The sequence below is a fragment of the Aulonocara stuartgranti genome, assembly GCF_965226115.1.
Source record: "Aulonocara stuartgranti genome assembly, chromosome: 4".
In the NCBI taxonomy this organism is placed as follows: domain Eukaryota; kingdom Metazoa; phylum Chordata; class Actinopteri; order Cichliformes; family Cichlidae; genus Aulonocara; species Aulonocara stuartgranti.
The window spans coordinates 37,397,369-37,423,170 of record NC_138942.1 but is presented as its reverse complement, the minus strand read 5'-3'; the positions used below and the strand labels follow the sequence as shown (position 1 = coordinate 37,423,170).

General features: G+C 43.3%; 2 protein-coding genes and 1 long non-coding RNA gene across 3 annotated transcripts in view; 1 reads left to right on the top strand and 2 right to left on the bottom strand.

Moving 5' to 3' along the window:
• LOC309704923 (uncharacterized protein) overlaps positions 1–25,802 on the bottom strand; it is a 535,689-nt gene that overhangs the window by 212,567 nt on the left and 297,320 nt on the right. The window lies entirely within an intron of this gene.
• Positions 18,731–20,379, top strand: LOC309705002 (uncharacterized protein). Its single transcript, XM_082530595.1, has 2 exons — positions 18,731–18,927; positions 19,813–20,379. The coding sequence occupies exons 1-2, from the start codon at positions 18,743–18,745 to the stop codon at positions 20,081–20,083; spliced, it is 456 nt and encodes a 151-aa protein (XP_082386721.1). The 5' UTR covers positions 18,731–18,742; the 3' UTR covers positions 20,084–20,379.
• Positions 20,423–21,742, bottom strand: LOC309705024. The gene is made up of 2 exons (XR_014276431.1): positions 21,538–21,742; positions 20,423–20,687 (listed from the first exon to the last, which is right to left on the bottom strand). It is a non-coding gene; the product is annotated as an uncharacterized lncRNA (long non-coding RNA).

Genomic DNA, 25,802 nt, shown 5'->3' with positions numbered 1-25,802 from the left:
CTTCTGTCTGCTATAATAGCTTATATGGGGATGGAGGTCAGACTCTCCTCAATAACTTTCCATTGAGCGTCATATGAAGGATTACATCAGCATATCATAGGCCTTAATTGTGCTGCCCAATAATATTCCCTAAGAGAAGGTAAGCCCCACCCCCTTTTCCTTTGTTAAGTTGTAGGGTTTTAAATCTAATTCGGGGCCTTTTTCCTTGCCATATGTATCTTGACAAAATTTTATCCCATTCATTAAACTGTTTCTGGTTAATTTCTATTGGTAATGTTTGAAATAAATATAATAATTTAGGAAGAATATTAATTTTAATTGAGTCTATTCTAAAATATAAACTTAAATATGGAATTAGATCAGAATCAGAAGACCCTTATGAAAAGGATATCGAGGGAACAGTTTACCCTGCCCGGGATAGGGTTACCGGGGCCCCGCCCTGGAGCCAGGCCCGGGGAGGGTGCCCGAGGGCGAGCGTCTGGTGGCTGGGCCTTAGTCCATGGGGCCCGGCCGGGCACAGCCCGAAGAGGAGACATGGGCCCATCCTCCGGCAGGCCCACCACCCGCAGGAGGCGCCATAGGGGTCGGGTGCATTGTGTGCCGGGTGGCGGCCAGGAGCGGAAGCCCTGGCGGACTGACCCCCGGCTGCCAAGACTGGCAATTGGGACATGGAATGTCACCTCTCTGGTGGGGAAGGAGCCTGAGTTAGTGCGTGAGGTTGAGAGGTACCGGCTAGATATAGTCGGGCTCACCTCTACGCATGGCTTGGGCTCTGGAACCAGTCTCCTGGAGAGGGGCTGGACTCTGTCTCAGTCTGGAGTTGCCCCTGGTGAGAGGCGTCGGGCTGGGGTGGGTATTCTAATATCCCCTCGGCTTGCTGCCGGTACGTTGGGGTTTTTCCCGGTGGACGAGAGGTTTTGTTCCCTGCGCCTTAGGGTCGGGGAACGGTTCCTGACTGTCATCTGCGCTTATGCGCCGAGTGGCAGTTCAGAGTACCCAGCCTTCTTAGAGTCCCTGGGGGGGGGGGGGGGGGGGGTGCTGGAAGGTGCTCCACCTGGAGACTCTGTTGTCCTGCTGGGAGACTTAAATGCTCACGTGGGTAATGACAGCAAGACCTGGAGGGGCGTGATTGGGAGGAACGGCCTCCCTGATCTGAACCCGAGCGGTGCTTTGTTATTGGACTTCTGTGCTAATCACAGTTTGGCCATAACGAACACCCTGTTCGAACATAAGAGTGTCCATAAGTGCACGTGGCACCAGGACGCTCTAGGCTGTAGGTCGATGATCAATTTTGTAATCGTATCACCAGACTTGCGACCATATGTTCTGGACACTCAGGTAAAGAGAGGGGCTGAGCTGTCAACTGATCACCACCTGGTGGTGAGTTGGATCAGGTGGCGGGGGAGGACGCTGGACAGACCTGGTGCACCTAAACGCATAGTGAGGGTGTGCTGGGAACGTCTAGCAGAGGCCCCAGTCCGCGAGATCTTCAACACACACCTCCGGCAGAGCTTCAACAGCATTCCGAGGGAGACTGGGAACATTGAGTCCGAATGGACCATGTTCAGCGTCTCCATTGCCGAAGCTGCTGCATTGAGCTGCGGCCGCAAGGTGGTTGGTGCCTGCCGTGGTGGTAATCCCCGAACCAAATGGTGGACACCAGAGGTGAAGGGAGCCAACAGGCTGAAGAAGGAGTCCTATCGGGCTTGGTTAGCCTGTGGGACTCCGGAGGCAGCCGACAGGTATCGACAGGCCAAGCGGAATGCGGCTCGGGCAGTGGCTGAAGCAAAAACTCGGGTGTGGGAGGAGTTCGGAGAGGCCATGGAAAAAGACTTTCGGACTGCCTCGAAGAGATTCTGGCAAACCGTCAGGCGTCTCAGGAGGGGAAAGCGGTGCTCTACCTGCACTGTGTATAGTGCTGGCGGAGCGCTGCTGACGTCGACTGAGAAAATTGTCAGGCGGTGGAAGGAATACTTCGAGGACCTCCTTAATCCCACTGACATGTCTTCCGAGGAGGAAGCAGAGTCTGGGGATGAGGGGAATGACCCACCAATTTCCGGGGGCGAGGTCACTGAGGCAGTTAAACAGCTCCTTGGTGGCAGAGCCCCTGGTGTTGATGAGGTCCGCCCCGAGTTCCTGAAGGCTCTGGACGTTGTAGGGCTGTCCTGGTTGACACGCCTCTGCAATGTTGCGTGGAGATCAGGGGCAGTACCTGTGGACTGGCAGACCGGGGTGGTGGTCCCCATCTTTAAGAAGGGGGACCGGAGGGTGTGTTCCAACTACAGGGGGATCACACTCCTCAGCCTCCCTGGGAAAGTCTATGCCAGGGTGCTGGAAAGGAGAGTTCGTCCGCTAGTCGAACCTCGGATACAGGAGGAATAATGCGGTTTTCGTCCTGGTCGTGGAACACTGGACCAGCTCTTTATCCTCTCGAGGATACTTGAGGGTGCATGGGAGTTTGCCCAACCAGTCTACATGTGTTTTGTGGACTTGGAGAAGGCATTCGACCGTGTCCCTCGGGGTGTCCTGTGGGAGGTGTTGCGGCAGTATGGGGTGTCTGGCCCATTGCTACGGGCCATTCAATCCCTATACAACCGTTGCAAGAGCTTGGTTCGCATTGCCGGCAATAAGTCGGACTCGTTCCCGGTGGGTGATGGGCTCCGCCAGGGCTGCCCTTTGTCTCCGGTTCTGTTCATAATTTTTATGGACAGGATTTCTAGGCGCAGCCAAGTGGCGGAGGGCTTTCGCTTTGGTGGCCTCAGAATCTCATCTCTGATTTTTGCGGATGATGTGGTTCTGTTGGCTTCATCGGGTGAGGGCCTCCAGCTCGCACTGGAACGGTTCGCAGCCGAGTGTGAAGCAGCGGGAATGAGGATCAGCACCTCCAAATCTGAGGCCATGGTTCTCAGCCGGAAAAGGGTGGAGTGCCCACTCCGGGTCGGGGATGAGTTCCTGTCCCAAGTGGAGGAGTTCAAGTATCTCGGGGTCTTGTTCGCGAGTGATGGGAGAAGGGAGCCGGAGATCGACAGACGGATTGGGGCTGCAGCTGCAGTAATGCGGACGCTGCACCGGTCCGTCGTGGTGAAGAGGGAGCTGAGTGTAAAAGCGAAGCTCTCAATTTACCGGTCGATCTACGTCCCTACCCTCACCTATGGCCACGAGCTGTGGGTAGTGACCGAAAGAACGAGATCGCGGATACAAGCGGCAGAAATGAGCTTCCTCCGAAGGGTGGCTGGCCTCTCCCTTAGAGATAGGGTGAGAAGTTCAGCCATCCGGGAGGGGCTCAGAGTAGAGCAGCTGCTGCTCCACATCGAAAGGAGCCAGCTGAGGTGGTTCGGGCATCTGACAAGGATGCCCCCTGGGCGCCTCCTGGGTGAGGTGTTCCAGGCATGTCCCACCGGGAGGAGGCCCCGGGGCAGACCCAGGACACGCTGGAGAGATTATATCTCTCGGCTGGCCTGGGAACGCCTTGGTATTCCCCCGGATAAGCTGGAGGAGGTGGCTGGGGAGAGGGAGGTCTGGGCCTCTTTGCTCAGGCTGCTGCCCCCGCGACCCGGCCTCGGATAAAGCGGATGAAGATGGATGGATGGATGGAATTAGATTCCATCTCGCTATATGTTCCTTAATTTTTTTCTGTATTGGTAAATAATTTCGTTCTAATAGTTCTGTAAGATCCTTAGGTATTATGACTCCTAGATATTTAAAGTACTCTGTTTGCCATGCTAATTGATACTTATACTTACTTAAGCAATTGTGTTTTACTCATATTAACCCTATATCCAGATGGTCGACCAAAGTATTCAAATGATTGCATTAATTTAGGTAAAGAGTTTGATGGTTGACCCAAAAATATTAAAATATCATCTGCATAGCAGGCTAATTTATGCTCCTTTTCATGGATATTAATACCTTCTACTTCTTTATTTTGTCTTATATATTGAGGCAATGGTTCCAGATATAACGCAAATAATAATGTAGGGTGGCTGTAGCTCAGGTGGCAGAGCAGGTCAGCCACTAATCAGAAGGTCGGTGGTTCGATCCCAGGCTGCACCCTGGCTCCATGCCAAATATCCTTGGGCAAGATACTAACCCCGTGTTTGCCTACTGGTGGTGGTCAGAGGGCCCGGTGGCGCCTGTGTCCGGCAGCCTCGCCTCTGTCAGTGTGCCCCAGGGCAGCTGTGGCTACAATGTAGCTTGCTATCGCCAGTGTGTGAATGTGTATGTGAATGGGTGAATGACTGAATGTAGTGTAAAGCGCTTTGGGGTCCTATGGACTAGAAAAGCGCTATACAAATGCAGGCCATTTACCATTTAAATGTCATTTCAAGTTTAACATGTTTGTAAGCTTGTTTTCATACCATACAGAAATGAACAGAAACCCAATGTGATTTAGAAAATGGACAGCTGTATTCCAATTTGTAGTAAAGGTTTACCAGTATGGTCCAGTGATATATTGTGTTGTGGGAATTAAGCAAATGCTGTAAAGGCATGCAAAATCTACCATTTCCAACTTATACTTACCACCCTCGTCAGAGTAACGCTGTGCAGAAATGAGCAGCTGATCCAATTCTGTACTCTGAGACAGATTTTTGCAGTCTTTGATGATCCTTGGCTTGAAGAATGTTGGCCACTTTGCAAAGAACTTTGCAGACACTTCCTCCCCAACAAACAGCATTGTGAAGTCTTGGTCAATCTTAAACACAAAGTGTAACAACAGAAACAACACTTTAACAAGAAAACAAACAAAGGAACCACAAAGCGGTCATTAAATCATTTTATGCCTTACCAAGCCAGGTGTATCCAGAAATCTTGGGAAAAGGTCCAGGACAGCAGAAGCTGTGGCAGGTTCTTGAACCAGTTTTTGCCTATGTTGAAATGTCACCTTCATGTTGTCTTTGACACGTTTCATGTCAGTTGAGTACCTCTTCCTTGCATTTATCACCTGACAACGGCCTCACATTTGAACACAAGTTGCGAAGAGTCTTGGGGCTGTCTTGAAAAGCTGACTTTGATTACTTCCTCTCTTCTCAGGAACCAGCATATCACCACCTTCCAAGAGTAAAATAAGGTCCAGCATATAACACCATTTCTTTGCAAAATATCTAGCATGTCTAGTCCCTTTAGACTGAGCTTAAATTAATTTTGTTAAGAAAAAACATCCTTGGTCCATTTTTAAGTAGTACAAGCTGTGTAACATGACTGCAATACAGTATTCTCTCAACTATCACAGGGGTTAGTAGGAACCATATTTCTATTTTATTATTTTTATATATTTTACGCCATAAAACCCCTCCCCACTCTCTAACAAACCCTAATATAACCCTGTTATTCATTTTTAGACTAGAAAATGCTTAATGTACCACAAACAAATGTAAATCTAAAAAAAAAGAAAAATACCTACTGGCTACAGAAATGCGCACTATGATGAAATTCCCATAATTTACAAGATGTAGGGGCCATTATAGTGTAATGTAACTCCCAGGTTACCCTTAAGCATCCTAGTTCACCTAAGGAAGGGTCTCAAACTTAAATGAGCTGTCATCTCATTGGAGGGCTACTTCAAAAAAACAGAAACCACAAAGAAAACACCCACAAATATTCCTGACAATGTAGCGTTTGGTTTGTTCGTTTTTAAATTTCAAATATTGTATCACAAGACAAAACTGCAAATATGAACGCATTCCCCCCCCTCACTCTTAACTAACCGATGCCTTTAATTGAACTACCAAATGAACACAATGGTCCTCTCTTTCTGGTCAGACACTTTGCAGCACTTCTGCTTTAATTGTGTTCATATTTAACAAAATAAAAATGCAGAAATAAGTGTTCACATTAGTTTTTGACTCTCGCTGAACTAACAAAGCCAATCAAACCACCTGTTTGTACTCTCTCGTTACCTCGGCCAGGTCCGCGGCTCTGAACCGTGGTAATGACACCTCTGGCTAATACGTCGGGTTGTCGGGCTTGTAGCTTTACTGTCAGCGAACACAGTGTACAGTCGAGTCTTAACAGCTTTCTTACAACCAGGCACTCATTTTGGCGGCAGTGGTTATTATTATATTTACATGCTTTCTTCTTCCATTTCTCCTCGGTAACAGCTCCTACTTTCTCCCTCTCTCGCGCTCAAACACACAACGGGAGGGGCAGTTCCACGTTCTCCCCGCAGCACGGACTACGCTGCCTATGAGGGCCGGTAACACTCTGCCCTTATTGCCTTCATATTAAATCATTTTTGGCTAATGACAAAAAAAAGTCACTTTAAGGGCCAAATTGCATTATACTTCTTCACCTCACCTGACCTGACGTGGGCCGTAAGTGGCCTCTGGGCCGCGAGTTTGAGACCACTGACCCTAAGGCTTTAGCAGTTTAATTCGAAAATAAATAAAAGGCATTTAATAAAAACTGTGACATATATTAACAAGTAATATTCATTACAGTCTGCCAACAGCCAGATTATGCTAAATGAATATTAGGAAAGAAACTGGTACTTTGCAGAGTTCTAGCTAGCAGTAGCCCAGCTTAACAAAAACAGTTAAAATTCAAATATGACACTTAAAGATGATGTATTTTGATATAAATAATATTTTTTTACTAGTTATCATGTTACCTGCTCTAACATCAATCTAAAACTTAATATTTAACCGAATAAAACTTACCGCAGCAGCAAGAAAAAGTGGCGACCGAAGATTCTGGAATGCGGAGCTCCACAGGAAATGAAGGTGTGGTCTAATTTAACACCCACAGTGTTAAAATGCAGTAACGACTAAAATCCACACTAACACTTTTCAGGAATCAACTCCCGATGTGTTATTTTAACTCGATTAAGTGTTGAACTAACTCGGAACTCTGTTGAATTCTGCTAACACTGAAAAATCAACACTGGCATTTTTGCTGTGTGGCCACAGTGCAACCCACAATGTGTAACTGACACTATTATATTGCATTATGTCACATTGTTACATCTTTTTAAAAGCTATTTGTGGCCTTGATTTTGGGAGCTTCAATTGTCTGACTACAGCTACCACACAGTGGTCACTGATATCATTTGCGAAAACCCCAGTGTGAGAATATTTATACGGCATATTAGTTAAAAATAAATCAATAAGTGATGACTTTTCTGGGCATTTAAGATTTGGACGAGATGTGCTGTAAATTAGTTGTGTGAGATTATATGAATCACACATGGATTTAAAACTGTCTGAGGCAGAGGACAACCAGTCCCAGTTGAAATCTCCGGCCAGCACAATTCCATTAAAATCTAAAGTAGATAGTTTTTCACTAAGTGAAACTAAAGCCTCACTACTAGCAGAGGGGGGTCTATAACAGCCCACAATGGTAATAAAATAGCCCTTGAAAAGTTGGAGCTTGAGGGCAAGAAGTTCAAACTGTTTACGAACAGGTACCGATGAATCGACAGTAACATGGAATTTGCTTTTTACATAAATTGCAACACCGCCACCCTTTCTGGGGCAGTCGCAACGGAAAAGATTATAGCCCATTATTGCAATGTCTTTGTCAATAATTGATTTAGTAAGCCAGGTTTCTGATAATATAAGAATTTCAGTATCTAACTTTCATCCAAATTTTCACAAAATCAAGTTTGGGAAGAAGACTTCTGACATGTAAATGAGTGATACCAAGACCTGTTCGAGTTTTAAAATCACAAGGAGTACTTAAGAATTTGCAATCTGGACCAGGATTAGGTTGCACATTTCCAGATAAAAGAAGCAGAAGAACAACAAAACATTTTCTTTTCACAGATTTTTTTTGTAGGATTACAGACTGATTTCTCTTAGTTCCCAATCTCTTTGGGGGGGGGGGGGGAATGGGAAATAAACCAGTAATATGGAATGAATAAATCAGTTAAATCAGTTGAAATGAGATCTCTACTGATAATCACGTTTGAGAAGTTTCTAAAAGATGTAAAATCCCACCTTGTTCCCTTTGAGAGGAGTAAGAAGTATGGTGTCTCTTGCTCCACAGACTGTTCCTGCACCTCATGTAGACAAAAAGTGGTCTTCATTACATGGTGGTTCTGGGAATACAGGGAGTGCAGAGTTATTAGGCAAATAAGTATTTTGTCCACATCATCCTCTTCATGCATGTTGTCCTACTCCAAGCTGTATAGGCTCGAAAGCCTACTACCAATTAAGCATATTAGGTGATGTGCATCTCTGTAATGAGAAGGGGTGTGGTCTAATGACATCAACACCCTATATCAGGTGTGCATAATTATTAGGCAACGTCCTTTCCTTTGGCAAAATGGGTCAAAAGAAGGACTTGACAGGCTCAGAAAAGTCAAAAATAGTGAGATATCTTGCAGAGGGATGCAGCAGTCTCAAAATTGCAAAGCTTCTGAAGCGTGATCATCGAACAATCAAGCGTTTCATTCAAAATTGCAAAGGGTTGCAAGAAGCGTGTGGAAAAACCAAGGAGCAAAATAACTGCCCATGAACTGAGAAAAGTCAAGCGTGCAGCTGCCAAGATGCCACTTGCCACCAGTTTGGCCATATTTCAGAGCTGCAACATCACTGGAGTGCCCAAAAGCACAAGGTGTGCAATACTCAGAGACATGGCCAAGGTAAGAAAGGCTGAAAGACGACCACCACTGAACAAGACACACAAGCTGAAACGTCAAGACTGGGCCAAGAAATATCTCAAGACTGGTTTTTCTAAGGTTTTATGGACTGATGAAATGAGAGTGAGTCTTGATGGGCCAGATGGATGGGCCCGTGGCTGGATTGGTAAAGGGCAGAGAGCTCCAGTCCCACTCAGACGCCAGCAAGGTGGAGGTGGAGTACTGGTTTGGGCTGGTATCATCAAAGATGAGCTTGTGGGGCCTTTTCGGGTTGAGGATGGAGTCAAGCTCAACTCCCAGTCCTACTGCCAGTTTCTGGAAGACACCTTCTTCAAGCAGTGGTACAGGAAGAAGTCTGCATCCTTCAAGAAAAACATGATTCTCATGCAGGACAATGCTCCATCACACGCGTCCAAGTACTCCACAGCGTGGCTGCAAGAAAGGGTATAAAAGAAGAAAAACTAATGACATGGCCTCCTTGTTCACCTGATCTGAACCCCATTGAGAACCTGTGGTCCATCATCAAATGTGAGATTTACAAGGAGGGAAAACAGTACACCTCTCTGAACAGTGTCTGGGAGGCTGTGGTTGCTGCTGCACGCAATGTTGATGGTGAACAGATCAAAACACTGACAGAATCCATGGATGGCAGGCTTTTGAGTGTCCTTGCAAAGAAAGGTGGCTATATTGGTCGCTGATTTGTTTTTGTTTTGTTTTTGAATGTCTGAAATGTATATTTGTGAATGTGGAGATGTTATATTGGTGTCACTGGTAAAAAGAAATAATTGAAACGGGTATATATTTGTTTTTGTTAAGTTGCCTAATAATTATGCACAGTAATAGTCACCTGCACACACAGATATCCCCCTAAAATAGCTCAAACTAAAAACAAACTAAAAACTACTTCCAAAAACATTCAGCTTTGATATTAATGAGTTTTTTGGGTTCATTGAGAACATGGTTGTTGTTCAATAATAACATTATTCCTCAAAAATACAACTTGCCTAATAATTCTGCACTCCCTGTATGATTTAATTATGTTCATTTCAGAAACATGTTTTCTTCAAACTCCTGTAAATGTAACAGGCATCCAGTTTCTCTTTTTTGAGTGAGTGATTAAGAACAAACAGATGTTTCTATATGGAAACACTCTGATTGTTCTTCAGTCCATCGTCTGATTAACCTGACGTTCATATTTCTGAGTGGAACTAAATGATTCCTCCATCATTTCTGTTCTCTCTGTATTCAAGTGCAACATTTGGACTTCTGTTGTTTCTGTTTGGTAACTTTAAGTATTAAAAAACAAACCCAGTCTTCCACGTGTCACTTTACACCTGATCCCAGTGATATTTCATTCATTTCTGATAAAGTCCAATGGTGTTCATTTATCTGTGCTTAGAGAATTAAAGGCAAACAGTGTTCTGTAAACTTCATTTATAACTTTAATTCTGTGCCAGTAGCTCCTTAATATGACTTTAGTTTGATCAACCTGCAGCAGGTTTCTGCTCAGACTCTGCCACACACACATGTTCTGACCCTGCTGATTCCTGCAGGTCATTTAAAGGAGAGCAGCCTGTGAGTTTAAAGAAAAAAGAACATTTCGGGTCAGATTTACTAACGTCTGCAGCAGCACAAAGACTTCTTTAGATGGTAAAAAGCTGACGGATTTACTGACGAGGCTCAGAGTCAGTTTGGGACTGAAAGCTGTGGACACGAGGATTTTTGTGTCCTTATGTGTTTGTAAGAGTTTCACTTTCAGGAGGAGAAGATTTAAACGAGTCACACAAATGTGAACTACAATGTCTGTGACACACAATTTATGCAAACTGCATGAAATCTGACCTGAAGAAATCCAGTCTTCTGCCTGTTGTGGTTGTTACTAGGGATGGGTATCGAAAACCGGTTCTTGTTGAGAACCGGTTCCCACTGTTTCAATTCCTTGGAATTGTTTGCCATTTTTGCAAACGATTCCCTTATCGATTCCAGTCGCCCCGAATGACGTCACCGCGTTGCGGAGCGTCATTTACCTGGCAGGGAACACGGCGCGTAAGCGGCTCAAATGCTCAAAAGCTTGGTTATACTTTACGAGAACGGATGACAACAGGGCAACTTGCAATACTTGCAAAGTAGATATTTCATTTAAGGGAGGAAACACTACGAATATGCAAAAGCATTTGCTCACAAAAGACACGATGACCTTAAATGAATGTCGTGTTTTTAATTCCGGACTCGTGAATCTCAACCCAGCAGCAGCGGTAACATTTGCACGTCCTCGCCCGTTAATGCGGCAGGTAAATAATCAACTAACAGTGCATATTATGTTAGCGTGATCTGCCTTATTACAAACCTGCCATTACTGTGCATTTAGGTGACCATGACGAGAGACAGAGTCTGGCTCAGATGCTGGCAGCTCTCGCTGCAGTCTGCCGGTAGCGTCTCCTTTCAGGCAGGATAGACGAATGTCACCGAGCAGTGACTCAGTTTGTGGTCAAAGGCTTGCACCCGTTTGCCACAGCAGATGATTTTCAGTAAGTGAATGTGTTTAATTGTAGGCAGGGACATTACTGGATATTCTTGTGTAATTGCTACAGAATAATTTATGTTACACTTTGTTATTGCTACAGAAGAATATTTATTTTATTATTTTACATTTACAATATTTTTCCTGGGGATCCTGTGACGCCCCATTGAAGAGCCGTAGGCTGGATCTCTTAAGATCTCACTGCTGGGTTTGTAAGGCCATGTTACTCCTAGATTTCTATCTTGTTCAAAGAGAAGATATAAAACAAAGCTCTAAGCTAATCGACCTTAGTGTTCTCCTTTTTTAAAAAGAATCGATAAGAGAATCGATAAAGAATCGAATCGTTAAACAGAATCGAAAGTGGAATCGGAATCGTGAAAATCTTATCAATACCCATCCCTAGTTGTTACAGCTGCTCGTAGGAGAGTTTGTTTGTAGGAGGTGGAGATGTTCTCAGATCAAGTGCGTAATCGTCTCTTTGTGTAGACGCTAAAATCTGTGAGCCAAAACTCTCTGCTCTGAAACTCTTCACTCAGTCCTCACGCTGAGAGTTTAGAGGCTGAACTTCTTGTTCCTCCATAACACTTTTCATGAAACAGCAGAAATGAGCTTCTGTTTCTCAGCAGTGCGCACACAGAGAACCGATCCTCTCTGCTCAGTCTGAACAAATCAAAGTGAAACGTCAGTGAAAACACAGCTGCTGATCAAACTGTGTCAGATTAATGCCTCAATGTTTCACTGTGAGGTTAAAAAATACATAAAAATGATTTAAAGAAGTAGGAGGCAGATTTTCACAATAAGAGCACTTTGTTTTTAATTCAGTTAATGTCAAATTGTCATCAACACCTCTGTGTTGTCTCCGTCTCTGAGCAGATTCAGGCATTACTCAAATAATAAAGGCTTTCTTTCACTATTATACTTTTCATTAGTCTCCAGGTTGATGATTATAAACAGAATTATTAAAGTTTTTATCATTTCAGGCTGAAAATCAACATGAATTTGGTTTTAATCAAAGAAGCTCCTTTAATGTGTGTCATTAAAATCCTCACACAGACTTAAAAAGGCGACATTAACATTAAAATAAATGAAAGAAGCTTCAGCTGAGAGCTTCATGCAGTCATCATCAGCAGCTCATAGCAGTCACAGCTCTTTATTACGCAGCTTTGCAGGAATTAAAGTGGCTGAAGTGTCAGAGTTTGTGTGAGAAGCTGCTTCATGGACAGCTGTACACACGTCTTTATTATTTCTTCATAAATCAAACACACAGGTTTGTCTGTAGATGATTTAAAGTGTGTCGTTGTGCAGTTAAAGCTGTTGGTGTGACGCCCTGACCTCCTGTGAATGAAACAGCCAATCAGATCCATCAGAGAGAGAGCAGGAAGTGTTGTGTGTTTGTGACAGAACAAGGAAACAGTGATGATGATGAACATAAAGATCCTCTGATGTTTCCTGTTACAGTAACGCTTGTTCATCTGTTGCTCTCCTACACTTTCCTATTGTTGAGATTATTCTGTTATCATATGTTACCTTATATATGTAATCAAAGTAGTTGAATTATGATACTGCTGTAGATCATATTATACCCTTTAATATAGAGTGTGTGATCAGTATGTAGTTTAGTCCTCATTATACTTTTGAGTTAAAAGAACATAATCATTTTGTAGTTCATTAGATAAGTGTGCATCACTCTGTATCCTTGATCGGCTGTGAATGTCTTATACTGTTTTCTTGACATGCTTTACTGCTGAATCATCAAAAGAAGGTTGTAAGCAGGAGACTTGGTGTCTAGGGAGATAGACAACATTCCATACCCCCACCTTTGCAGGGAGCAGAAGGAGCAAGGAGCCGAGGTCATAATTTAGGCGCCGTAAGAGAGAAAGAATGTGAATGTTTAGGCTTTTACGACTAGGTGGGGGCCACTAGAGAGTATAAAAAGCTGAGCAACCCGTCACCATTTTGAGACATGCTGCTGACCCTCTGCAGGCATCTCTCCCGTCCGGACGTTGTAATGCTCTTATGTGTTGAATTGTATGGAAATAAATGATTGTTGATTGAGCATTTATACACCGAGTATTGTCCTTCCTTCAGCCCAAAGATTCAAAGAATTGGGATTTTTAACACTATAAATAAAGGAGAAAAAGTCCGTTTAGTTTCATTTCCTAGAGCTCAGAGTTACACTTCACATTCCTGCAGTCACATCAAAAAGCTTCACTTTGGTCCAACATCTACATGTTAACATGAAACACAGACAGACTCAGAACATCTGGAACATCTGCACTTTGACCCAAACTGTTATTGCAGGATATTTTCTGCATATTTCTTATGTTGGACCTGTTTGAACTGTAAATGACCTGTAATCATCTGTAAATGGTGTGAGACACACTGAGGCCACCTACAGGGCAGCTGGGGAACAGCAGGGATCTGAAATCATACGAGACGTTAGTGAGTGAGAAGAACAAACGGACTTAAGATGGCTCGAAGTGATCAAAGTTGATCTAAAACAGAAGATAAATCCACTGATTCTTTGTAAAGTTCATCTGCTGCTCACATGAATCCATGAAAGATTTATTTCACTGAATGTTTCTTCAAAGCTCATTTCAACCTGTTGAAGTCATGAATGAAAGTGCAGACTGAGAGTGGATCACATGATGTTTGAGGTGTGTCATGTGACATGTTCAGTATTGTCACACATGTCTAGATTGTCCCTGATATCATAACTGCTCAAACACTGATGATTATATTTGAAGAATTATTCCTGATGGCAGCAAAGTTTGAATGGAGCTCTCTGTCTGTGCTGATTTGTCGCCCTCTGGAGGTCAAAGCACAAACCTACAGGGCAGGTGAGGAACAGCAGGGATCTGAAATCATACGAGATGTTAGTGAGAAGAACAAACGGACTTAAGATGGCTCGAAGTGATCAAAGTTGATCTAAAACAGAAGATAAATCCAAAGCAGCATCAGATGAATGTTACCATTTCCAGTTACGGTGCCCTTCATCTAATATGGAAATGTGTTGTTTTTTTTTTGCCGTGTTGTTGTTCTTCCTATTGTGTTTAGGCCAGAGATGCTCTTCAAACAGCTGACAGACATGACCACATTACAAGAACATGGTGTGAGTCTGATTTGATATTCCAGTCAACGCTGAGAGACCTTAACCAGGAAGTCAGAGGTCAGCTGATGCTGCGAGCAGGAAGTGAACCAAGGGAAAGGTTCACTCTACTCAATCTCAAAGAAAATATGCTGGTATTTGTTGATGTTGATGGTACAATAAAAATATATAATATAATAAATAATAAAATATCATGTGATGATGAGATGTGTTGTTGGTGTTTGTATTTTCTGTAAATGTCTTTTTTAATGTAAATGCTTTGTTCCAGACGGACAGGGAATCAGTTGCTGTACGATGACATCATCTTGATGTTGACGAGGAGGGCGAGAAAAACTAGTTTTGTCCTGCAGATGGCGATCTTGCACCGTGTCCAGAGAGCCGACACTTTGATGGTGCTGCTCTACTCAGCTTACTTTAGCCTGGGTTGGACTCTATATGAGCAGCTTCCACTCTGGTTTCACTCTTAAACACACTTGTTTGATTTCACTTGTAAAAGTTGAAGAATAAATATTTTATTACAAAATTATTTGTTGATGCATTTTTTTAGGGTCAAATATCTTGTTTGATTTGAGGAATGAACTGTTAGGGTGGAAAAAGTGAATCAGGTTAAAATAGTGGTGCTTTATATCAGTGAAGATGTATAATGTAATTTAAAATGTTGATGATGGGTTGTAGTGGGCTTGTACTTACAAAACTGCCTCATTTTATTGGAACGATCCACAGTTGCATCCATTCACGGATGACATCTGACATCATTTGACATCTGGTCTGAACACGTTTGTACACAAGATGCCTCAGTTCTGGATGTTTCCACAGACTCCTCTGTGCACCTAAAGAAAAGGTCAAGGGTCAGCAGCACATGTAGTTGGGACAAGTCTTCATTTACAAACAACAGTCGCATAAACTACACAATCATTTTCCTCCAATGACGACTTTTCACTTGCAGAAATGGTCCTGTGTGATTTCCAGGCTGTGATATAAAAACTAGTTCCTAATGGCAGCGACTCACTCAGTAAACATGTGTTTCCTTCACCAACCTCACACACAGATCCAATAAGATCAGGAAGTGGGCAGTATAGTACAATATGTGTTATTCTGTGCTGCACTGCCCAAACTAAAGATCTGCTGAAGTGTTGGAAATGATCCAGATGTTTATTTTGGACGATACAGCAGAAGATCAGACATGAAAGTGGAGATAACACAGAAGACCTGCAGCAAAGGTCAGAGGTCAGACTGGGCCCTGGATTCAACAATGAGCCAATGATCATCAAGCAGTGACTAAAGCAGAGCCCTGACGTTCTGACATTCATCACACAGTCAGAACAAATGTCTGCTGATGACTTCATCTCATGAAACGACTGATAGATGTCAGTTCATTGATCAGCTGAGCTGCTGATCTTCATCGTCACAGAAACATTCAGCTTGTTTCAATCAGTAAATAACTCCCACTACTCCCAGTTTGAACTGTTCCCACTCAAAATGCTGTGAGAACAATGATCATTGTAGGACTTCACAAACATCACGTGTTGTTTTCCACATGTAAGATCAGCAAACACACAGAAACTTCCTGTTGCCACACACGGCCTCTAAAATCTCTTCCACGCTTTCTGTCTGAAGTCCACTCTCTGTGTCGGATCCACAGGAAACAACAAGATCTTATTAACATGGTTTTCAATGTGTCTCCTTCCAAAAAGTCCAACCAATGAACAAATGTGTGTATTTGTGGAGGCCGAACAAAAGCATGACACATTTCTCTGTTTCTATAAACTGGAGTCAAACACAAACATGAAGAGTTTCACTGACAGACTCCAAAATGCCCCCACAGTGGATCAAAGGGAAATCCTACAGTGTGGCCAGAGACTCTTAATGGCTCCAACATCAACACATCCACAATGTTGGATCCAGTTCTGCCTCACAGAGTTACTAAGACACACCCTCTGCCAGCATCACAACAGCTCCACCTGCTTCACCTGCCTCCTCAGCATCTGTACACCTGAAGAGAAAAGAAAGGCTCCAACAGCTCAAATCTACAAAGGATTCATGAAGTTTCATCCAACAATAACATGTTTGCCTTCCACAGTGTGCTGTTAGACACCACTGTACCTCTGCCATTTCAAAAAGAGCAGCTTGGGAACATTTTGGCTCCAAACACTTTGTGTTTAAGTTCTTTGTTTTCTTTGTGAAGCCGACAACATCTGGAGCTTTGTGACTCATAGAAACATCATTTTGTTCTTTAGATGACAGCAGATTGGGACTGAATAATCAATCACTATCAAACCAATAAAGACAAACATGCTGATTTTACAGGAACTTTGTTGGAGAAGCTGCAAAGACATGAAACTGGTGGAGATCCCAAACCAGTTGATAGTGCTGGTTATTCCAAATAAAGCTGTTTCCCTTTGAGATGAAATGACTTTGTGTCCTGATATATAATAAAGATGTTGTTGTTTTTGAGCCCCTGTATTAAAAGTAGTTTAAAGTCAGCTTGAGTTTGATGTCTTTATGTCAAAGCTGCTCATGATGTTGAGCTGCTGATGGAATAAAAACAATATAAAAGCATGTAGTCCAGACTTAAATGTAGCCTGTTGTTAGCTGAGGTCCACACACAGTGTTTGACAGTGTAAAGTGTGTGAAAGGGCTGCTGGTGGAGCTCACTAGGATGAGCAGGTGACCACGAGGTGGAGAGCAGCTGGCCTGGCTTTGACCCGGGCCACGCCCCCTTTCTCTCTGCTTTGCTGTCACTTATCTTCACTGCTCTGTCCAATAAAGCTGAAAAAGGCCCCGAATCAAAGAAATCTGCTGCAGCCTCTGAAATGTCTTCTGTTTCCTTCCCGACGGCTTTTTCACCGTCAGCCCATCAGACAGTCCAGCAGCATTTATGATGATGTCATGATGTTGAAGAGGCTGCTACGGTGGCCTCCCATGACCCCCAGCCTCATCACAGCTGAGATGCAGACATTTGAAAACATTCAGCAGACAACTGAATAACAGTCCAACACAACAGTCTGTGTGCAGACACACACTGACCTTTCATATAGTCAAACACAGCTGGTTGAGTCATTTCTCTGTGAGTCTAAAGTGAATCTAGTATTTGAAAGTCCACTTCCTGTATTTGTTGTTGAAGACTTCTTCAGCTTCTTCTCAAGGACATCAGCTGCTTGTTTGGCAGCAGAGGCAGTTAAGAAGCTTCCTGAAAAACACTGAACAGTGAGTTCACTGTGGCATATGACAGATTCAGCTTTCTGTGTGCAAATGTGTCTGTGTCGACCTTTCAAATGCTGTTGAATCCAAAACATCAGCGGCTCCTCGGCTGCTCACTTCATGCACTTCTGTCTGTGTGACAGTCCAATGACATCACAGCTGTTTCCAGCCCCAGTGTCTCAGGACTGGACACCTTTAAACATGTCGAGGATCAAACAGCGTCCAGCTAAACACACATGAAACTATCAGAGCTGACAATCATTCCAATAACATCTAATGGTTCATGTATGTAGACACAGGACTACAAGGAAATGGCTCTCAGCATCTGGCTGTGGGAACACATGAGTCCCTGTTTGTGTTCAGATTGTGTGCATGTTTTAGACGTGTGTCACATGTAGAAACACAACAATCCCACAATGACACACAGATGTGTTTGACACAGCTGTGCAGCTGTAAGTTGTTTCTAATGGTTCATTGAAGCTCTTCTAACATTCTGGAGACGATCAGTACATGAATCTGTTCAACACGACAACAATTTGACTTCAGTGTGAACGTTTGCCATTAAATAACCTTCTTCATCCAGCTGACAGCATCTTCATCCTATGATGTGAACAGTTCCTCCTGTTGATGACAAACCTCTGACAGGATCTGCTTGAGGAGCTTTTTCATGTGCAGCTCTCTGAGCTCAGGGCTGAGCTGCTGTTTCCTTAGTAGAACCTCGGACCATTTCGTGGCCTTTGCGTTTTTTAATTCCACGCCATTTCCACTGTGTTTAATGGAGTATAGCCAAATTTTCAAACATGTATTTTTTTCCCATTTTATTTTAAAATTTCAGTCTGAGTTTTTTAAATGAGCTTAAATGGCTGAATAAAAGGCATACATCCACTATCGAACCTCGTGGCCGATTTCTGCCCCTTGAAACCCATTATAAACGCTATTTTTCACTGCAAATTAATTACGGTCAAAGGGATCGTCGATGTTTTTAAGTTTCATTTTCATTTTGGAGGAGGCCTTACGGTGTGTTCACACCGAACGCGATGGACGCGAATAAAACGCCCCAAACGCCCCTAATTTGACGCGTGTACATTCGCGTCTCAACGCGTGTCCAAGAAAAATCCATCGCGCGTCAAAATATCATATTTTGACGCGCGTGAACCGGAAATGTGGGAGGAATGTGGGAGGGAGTTGTGCCAGACCGGTATCTTTGCAAGATGGCAGCTGTCGAGCTAGCGCTTGAAGAGAGAGTCTCCCTTCTCTATGTACTGTGGAGAGCAGAGCAGCAGCGTAAAAGACGTCCTCGCCGTACCTGGCCTGGATCAGGTCCTCCAGAGGCATGAGCAGTTTGGTGAGTTTCACCACTTGCTCCAGGAGCTGCGCCTGGATGACGGCCGATTCCAGCGCTATCACCGTCGGCCAGTTTGAGGACCTGCTTTCCCTCGTCGGTCCCAGCATCGCCCGCCTAGACACCAACTACAGACGCTCAATCCCACCTGCAGAGCGCCTGTCCGTCTGCCTGAGGTTAGTAAAAGTGTTTAATACGGTAGTCCTTTATTGATACCTGTGCTAATATGCTAATCCATCCAGTTATACACTGCTAACATGGATGTGCTATGCTAACAGTGAATGCTGTCGGTGTTTACTGAAAGCAAACTGTGGTACAGAGACGACTCTTTATAATATTTCTAGTGATACTCAGAAGCTCTCATCAAGTCCCGATTTAATTCGATTTATGCTGTTATCAGTGTTTGCATGATAGCATGGCTGTGGTGTCACATCAATGTATGCGCTCGGTGTTTGCTGATATCAAACTAGAGCATTAGGACCACTGAGTTAACCTTGTAGTGATACTCACTCCTTTTTATTTAGACCTGGTTTAATTCTGGGATAGTTGAATATTTGTATATAATCCCTGCAGCTGTCAGACTCTATAGCAGGGGTCACAGCCTTTATTAAAACAGAGTTAGATAAAACTGAACAGTTTGGTTCATCTCTAGTTACATGGTTCTATCTTGATAAGCTGTCTTATCACAGATTAATTTTTCAAAAATATTAATGATTTAAGCAAGGAAAGGGCTACATGTCAACACACAACTCTTTATTTCTATTAATGTCTTACTTCATTCCTACCTGATTGACATGTTTAGGAATTATGAGTGATTGGCTCACTGTAGTTGTGAAAGTTGCTACCAATCAAATTATGATATGTTAAAGTTAAAACAAAACACAACTGTTTTAGATATTATCTAATATACATTTTGTAATTATCCTTATAATTACAAAATGTTTTATGTAAGATTTAAGTTTTGTGATTTAAATCTGACATCACAAAAGTATTTTGGAATTTGAATGATGTATTTTGTAACTGCAGTACACATAATACTGATTTTGAACAATTTTGTCCAGGTTCCTTGTCACCGGGGACTCCTTCAGGACCATCGCGTTCAGTTTCAGAGTCGGTGTGTCCACGGTGAGCCAGATCACCCCCCAGGCAGCGACGTCCATCTGGGACTGTCTAGTGGACGACTTCATGGCTGTGCCTTCACCTGGAGACTGGCGGTCCATCACAGAGGGATTCCAGGAGCGCTGGAACTTTCCTCTGTGCTGTGCAGCTCTGGATGGGAAGCACATCCAGACAAAGGCACCCCATATATCATATAGGAGACACACACATTGATATACACTAAATATTCATTTCATTTCTTTTTTGTGGTGCCCAAATTGATGCACCTGCTTGATTTTGTTTAAACAATTATTGCACACTTTCTGTAAATCCAGTAAACTTCTTTTCACTTCTCAAATATCACTGTGTGTGTCTCCTGTATGATATTTAACTGACATTTTTTATTGTAACAACCAACAATTTATACAGGAAAATAATGTCTATTAACAAGGTTGCCCAAACTTCTGCATCCCACTGTATCAGTATATTTTGTCATTAGTATAATATGAAATAAATTCTACATGTGTCAAGTCGTGTGCCAACATTTGCTGTGTAGTAGAACTGAGACATTAGTCATTATAAACATTTATTTGAAATAATATTAAAAGTCTCAAACAGAAAAACATTAAACATAAATATATAAAATATAAGAATTTACAGAGAGACAGGAATAAAAAGGACCAGCTGCTCTCCAGAGCAGGAACAAGGCTGAGGAGGAAATGCTCCATTGGAGACTGGTGTGGCCTCTTCAGGGACTCCAGGATGGCCAGCTCCACCGCCGATGGACTGTCCTGGGACCCGTCCCTCATCTGCCTCGGAGCCGTCCTCCTCTGTGGGCCTGTAAAACAGCACAAAACACAAAGAAATGAGAAGGCTGCTACTAGATTTTAATTTCAACATTGAAAAAAAAAAAAACAATAACAGGATATAATCAGATTGGTTGTAGATATTTAGTAAAGGTGATCACAAGGGAATCCCACCGACTAAAAAGGTATCAGTGCTTGCTGTACATATCTGTGGGTGCAGCAGCAGGAGCTCAGGGACTGGGGATGCTCTGCTGCAGAATCAGTTGGTTCTATCAATACAGTATTAAATGTTAACAGGTTGGATATAATAATCGTAGCGTAGACAGTGGTCCCTCATTTATTGCAGGGGTTCTCAGAATAACTAGCCCCTGGTCACAGTTCTCACAATTGATTCTCAAAGTGCAAACCTTTGTAGATTGCAAAACGTAAAAGTATTATTATGCTGCGGTTTGTCTTCATCTGCCCGCCACTTTCGTGCGCCTTTTTCCCTCACGGTGCAGGTGTGTATTTCCGAATGAGGCTCATAGTTATGGGTGTTTTTGTGCTGTTTTTTCTATTGGACGCGATGGTTATCAAAACCAAACGTGATAAATTTGGCAAGCGCAGGAGACACGACATGGAGGAGATTTGTCAATCAGGCTGCAGAATGCAATGCTGTACTGTGCAATAAAAAATCAGCGAAAAAGCAAAGCAGTGACGGATGAACAGCGGGACCACTGTGTGCTGTTTATTAATAAACAATAAAATATATTCCTAAATGACAACATGCATAAAAGCAGAACGGTATTTGTACGTCAGTGGGAAAATAGCGGTGGCTTGCTAGCTTTTGTGCGGCTTCCCCGGGTCAGTGAAAACTTTCAAAAGAGAAATGAATGAACTTACCAGGTTGCCCGATCTCTTCACATATCTTCCTCCAAGCTCGGTCCTTTTTATTCCTGTCTCGGTACTGAAAGCAGCTGGTGTTGTACAGCTCCGAGTTGTTTGCTACCGCATTGATTAGCCTTCCCCTCCATTGAAGTATGAAAGGCTTTGGCTGGATCTGCCCCTTTGACCTAGGTAACAGCCACGTCACCAGGCTCCTGATTGGTTGTCGGCGCGATTTGACGCTGGAGTTCAGATTTTTCCAACTGGAGCGGTAGACGCGAAACGCGCGTATGCACAAAATGCAACACAAAAACTCACGCGCGTGGTTTTATTCGCGAGTCAAACGCGCCAGACACGCTACACTGACGCGCGTTTTGGCGTTTTCGCGACGCAAATCTGCTTCCGAATTTTCCCGGGACCCGCAATCGCGCGTCATCGCGCCTTTCCATTGACTTTACATGTAAACCTGACGCTCTATTCGCGTCCATCGCGTTCGGTGTGAACACACCGTTAGAGTTGTAATTTTTTTATTTGTCCACCGAGTGGCGCCCTTGCTTCACATTTGACCCCTGCTGGAAAACAGCGGGCTGCTTAGACAGACCTGCGGAAAATGAAGCCTGATTCCCGGCGTGCAGCAGCGGCTTCGCCCGCTGATCGGGCGGGACCATTTTCGGTCCCTAGGACCGTGAGAGGGTGCTTTTTTTTTTTTAGTCAACAGGAAATGACGTATTTGTTGTCACGTGGTATCGGACGTGTGTGCTGGAAAAAGCAGTCCCCGGTGATCGTGCCCCGGTCATCGTCGCGACTTACCCCGGGAAGATGCACTTTTTTCGGCCTAGAGGAGCAGCATTTGCCGCCTGGAGACCATTTTCTGGTCCTGAAAAAAAAAATAAAAGGCGATCGAAATGAATGTTGGTGCCAATCTTTAGTCCATCTAAAGGCCTAATTATAATAACAATCAAATATTACTTCAAATGTTTTTTTTGGAAAATATTCAAGTTTTATGTTTTTTGGGGCAAAAAAAGCAGTGCGCTCATGTGACGAAACCGGGATATAAAGGGTTAAAATCCGCGAAATGTAATTAAAACTTGACATGAATATTTCAAGGAGAAGTAGGTCTAAAAGATTGGCTAATTTAAAGTGGAATAAAATATTAATATATAAATTTTTTATAGCACTTTTTGGGCGTGGTCGATAGTGTGCATTTTATGAAATGCGCTCCTGGAAAAAAAATAAAAGGCGATCGAAATGACTGTTGGTGCCAATCTTTAGTCCATCTAAAGGCCTAATTATAATAACAAACAAATATTACTTCAAATGTTTTTTTTGGAAAATATTTAGTTTTTTTGTTTTTTGGGGCTAAAAAAACAGGGCGCTCATGTAATAAAACTGGGATTTAAAGGGTTAAAACAATGAAAATATAATTAAAACTTGACATGGATATTTTAAGCAGAAGTAGTTTTAAAAGATTGACTAATTTAAAGTAGAAAAAAATATTGATATATAACATTTTTAGAGCACTTTTGGGGCGGGACCATTTTTGGTCCCGAGGTTCACGAAAGGATGGGATTTTGAGGTTCTACCAAAGGTTAAGAGCTGCTGCCTCCTCGCCGGACTTGTTCTCCTCTTCTTCTCCTAATGACACCATTTCTGCTTCATATTAAATTCAATAAAGATGCTGACATGTTTCTGTAGGAACAACATCATTGAATCTATAACAACTGGAGCCAAACCAGTGGCTCTGCTGGGATCACTGGTGAGCCAACACTTCCTTGTTGATGCAGATTTCAGGGCTTCCTTTTGCTCCTCCGTTATAACTGTTCTCTCTTCTCAACACATGATGACACAAAGGAATCAGCAGTGACAAAGATGATGCTGAAGAGAAGCACACACTTCACACATATAACAGAGCAGTGCAGTTACACACACCTCTGCTCGACATCAGGCCTCAAACAAAGACACAAAACACTAACTTGACTCTAAACAGAAGAAACGAGCAGCTGTTTCTGTTCTGTGCTTATTTATATTTGACACACATGCTTCTCTTTGTGCAAACACACATCGCACTATAAGGGTAACCTCGCACACAATGATTGGACAGCACAGTGATGATGCTGGGAGATCCTATACGCAGCAACACAGAAACACTGAGAACTTTAAACAATGATGGAAAGTGTTATAAATGACTTGTTGGCCTCTGATCTGTCACAAACAGCTGAAACGTGTCTCTCATGAGTCACATGAAGGTTTTTGACAGAAAGGACAAAAAGTAGCTGCAGTCAGTTTGTGTCATTTTTATATTTATTCATCTGGGAGAAAAATCTGAGGGACATTAAAATGTGTTTTCAACAGAGACAAGAACATGAATATAACAGAACAGGTAAATGAACATGTTTCAAGTAAACAGCTGGACTGATCAGGTCCAAACACAGAGTGATAAACTTGTCAAACAGCTGTCATATCTTTATATAGAAGCTCTTTATAAATGCTGCTCACTGCAGTCTGTTTACTAATAATGTCAAAGTGTTAGAAACACAGAAACATCAGAATGGTCTTTGTTCACAGAAACCTGTCTGGGATCCTTTGTTGTTCTTTTGATGCAGAGTTACATTATAAATATAAAGAGTTATTTCAGAGTCTCATCAGTTTTCCTGCATGTCTTTATTTAACACATCAGCAGGGCTGAAGCTCTCATGTTAAACACACACTGATCTATGGACACGTTCATGTGTTTCTAACAGAACCAGGCTGTTATCAGCCTGCACTAACATTATGTCACACACACTGAATGTAACAGTGACAGTTTACATCATCACACAATCAGCTGTGATTGTTTCACTGTCATCAAACGAGTCAACAGGAAGTAGAATCAATAGAAACCAATCATTTACTGACAGCATGTCTGATGGAAATAAGTGCAGATTATGTATGAAGTCTAACTGCACACAGTAACTGTGTTACAATAAGGACTTAACAGCGCCCTCTGCTGGAGTGTTTCAGTACTGCGTTAACTAGAATACACCACCTCCTCCTCACACCACCTGCTACAGCTCTACTCTTCTATGACTACAGTCATCCACAGCACTGATGTGAGGTCACATGGTTCATATGTAAGGAGCACAGCTGACCTCAGGTCAGTTTAATGACTGTGAGCAGCAGCTGTGTTATTGTCACTGTGACAGGGAGACACTCTCAGACACAGCGCTCATGTCAGCTTGTTCTCATGCAGGAGGATCAGGAGCTCCATGTTTGTCTTTCTGTTTGAATCATGATGTGTTTGTGCCATCAGAGTCTGTCATGAGTACTCAGGGTTTCACAGCAGCTCTTCTGGATGCTGACGAGGACTCCAACCTCATGTTTCACCTCTCTGAGCTTCTGATGTCTGTGAACACTCGTGTTTCTTCTCTGGGCTCATCTGGACAAAAACACCTTTCTGTGTTTGGCTGCAGCCTCATTCTGACTGACAGGAAGTGTGTTATCCATGAGCTGCACTTCTGTGAGGAAGTTTCCTGCTGTGTTTCCTGTCTGTGGACAAACACGAGTGTTCCAGCTGAGGACTTGGTTCCTTCCACCTGTCCATACAGGACATCACGCTGTCTGCAGCTCTGTAAATGCAGCTCCAGGTCCTTCCACGTGCTGCTCTGTATTTGTGCAGTTTGTAGTGTGTCCTGGGAAACGTAGCACACATGGTGTTCTTCTGCTGTTTCCTCCTTTCACTGAGTGTGAAACACTGACGCTGTGCTGTTGTTCACAGAGGGGAGCTGATTCTAGCTGCAGCTGGACTCTGTCATCTAACTGAATGTGTTGGTGCTGATCACGGGGCTCTGAGGGGGGAGCAGCAGGAGGACTCTGGATGCTGACGTCAGTGTATCTGTGGAAGCTCCCACAGCGTGTCTGTCATTCAATATTGTGCTGTATATTGTATCTATGCAAAGATGAACAGACTGTGTGTTCACTGGTCTCTGTGCTGCAGCTCTGATGTCATCATCACTCCCTCCTCCACCCTCAGCAGTCCCAGCATGCTGCTGTGGTGCACCCCACCCTCACTCTACACCTGAGCCACAGACCACACCCTCCACCTCAATATACACCACAGTTTTCTCTGCTGTGGAAATGAGATCAGGAGGAAATCATCATTATTATTATTTAATAAACGCTCACATTAATGTGGGCTTATTTGTTTCATATTAGAAACATTAGTTGAGTGTTTTTAGTATAAAATGGTCAAAGTCCCTCTTTTTGCTCCTCCCCTCACCTGTGGATGGGCGGTGCTGTTACCGTGG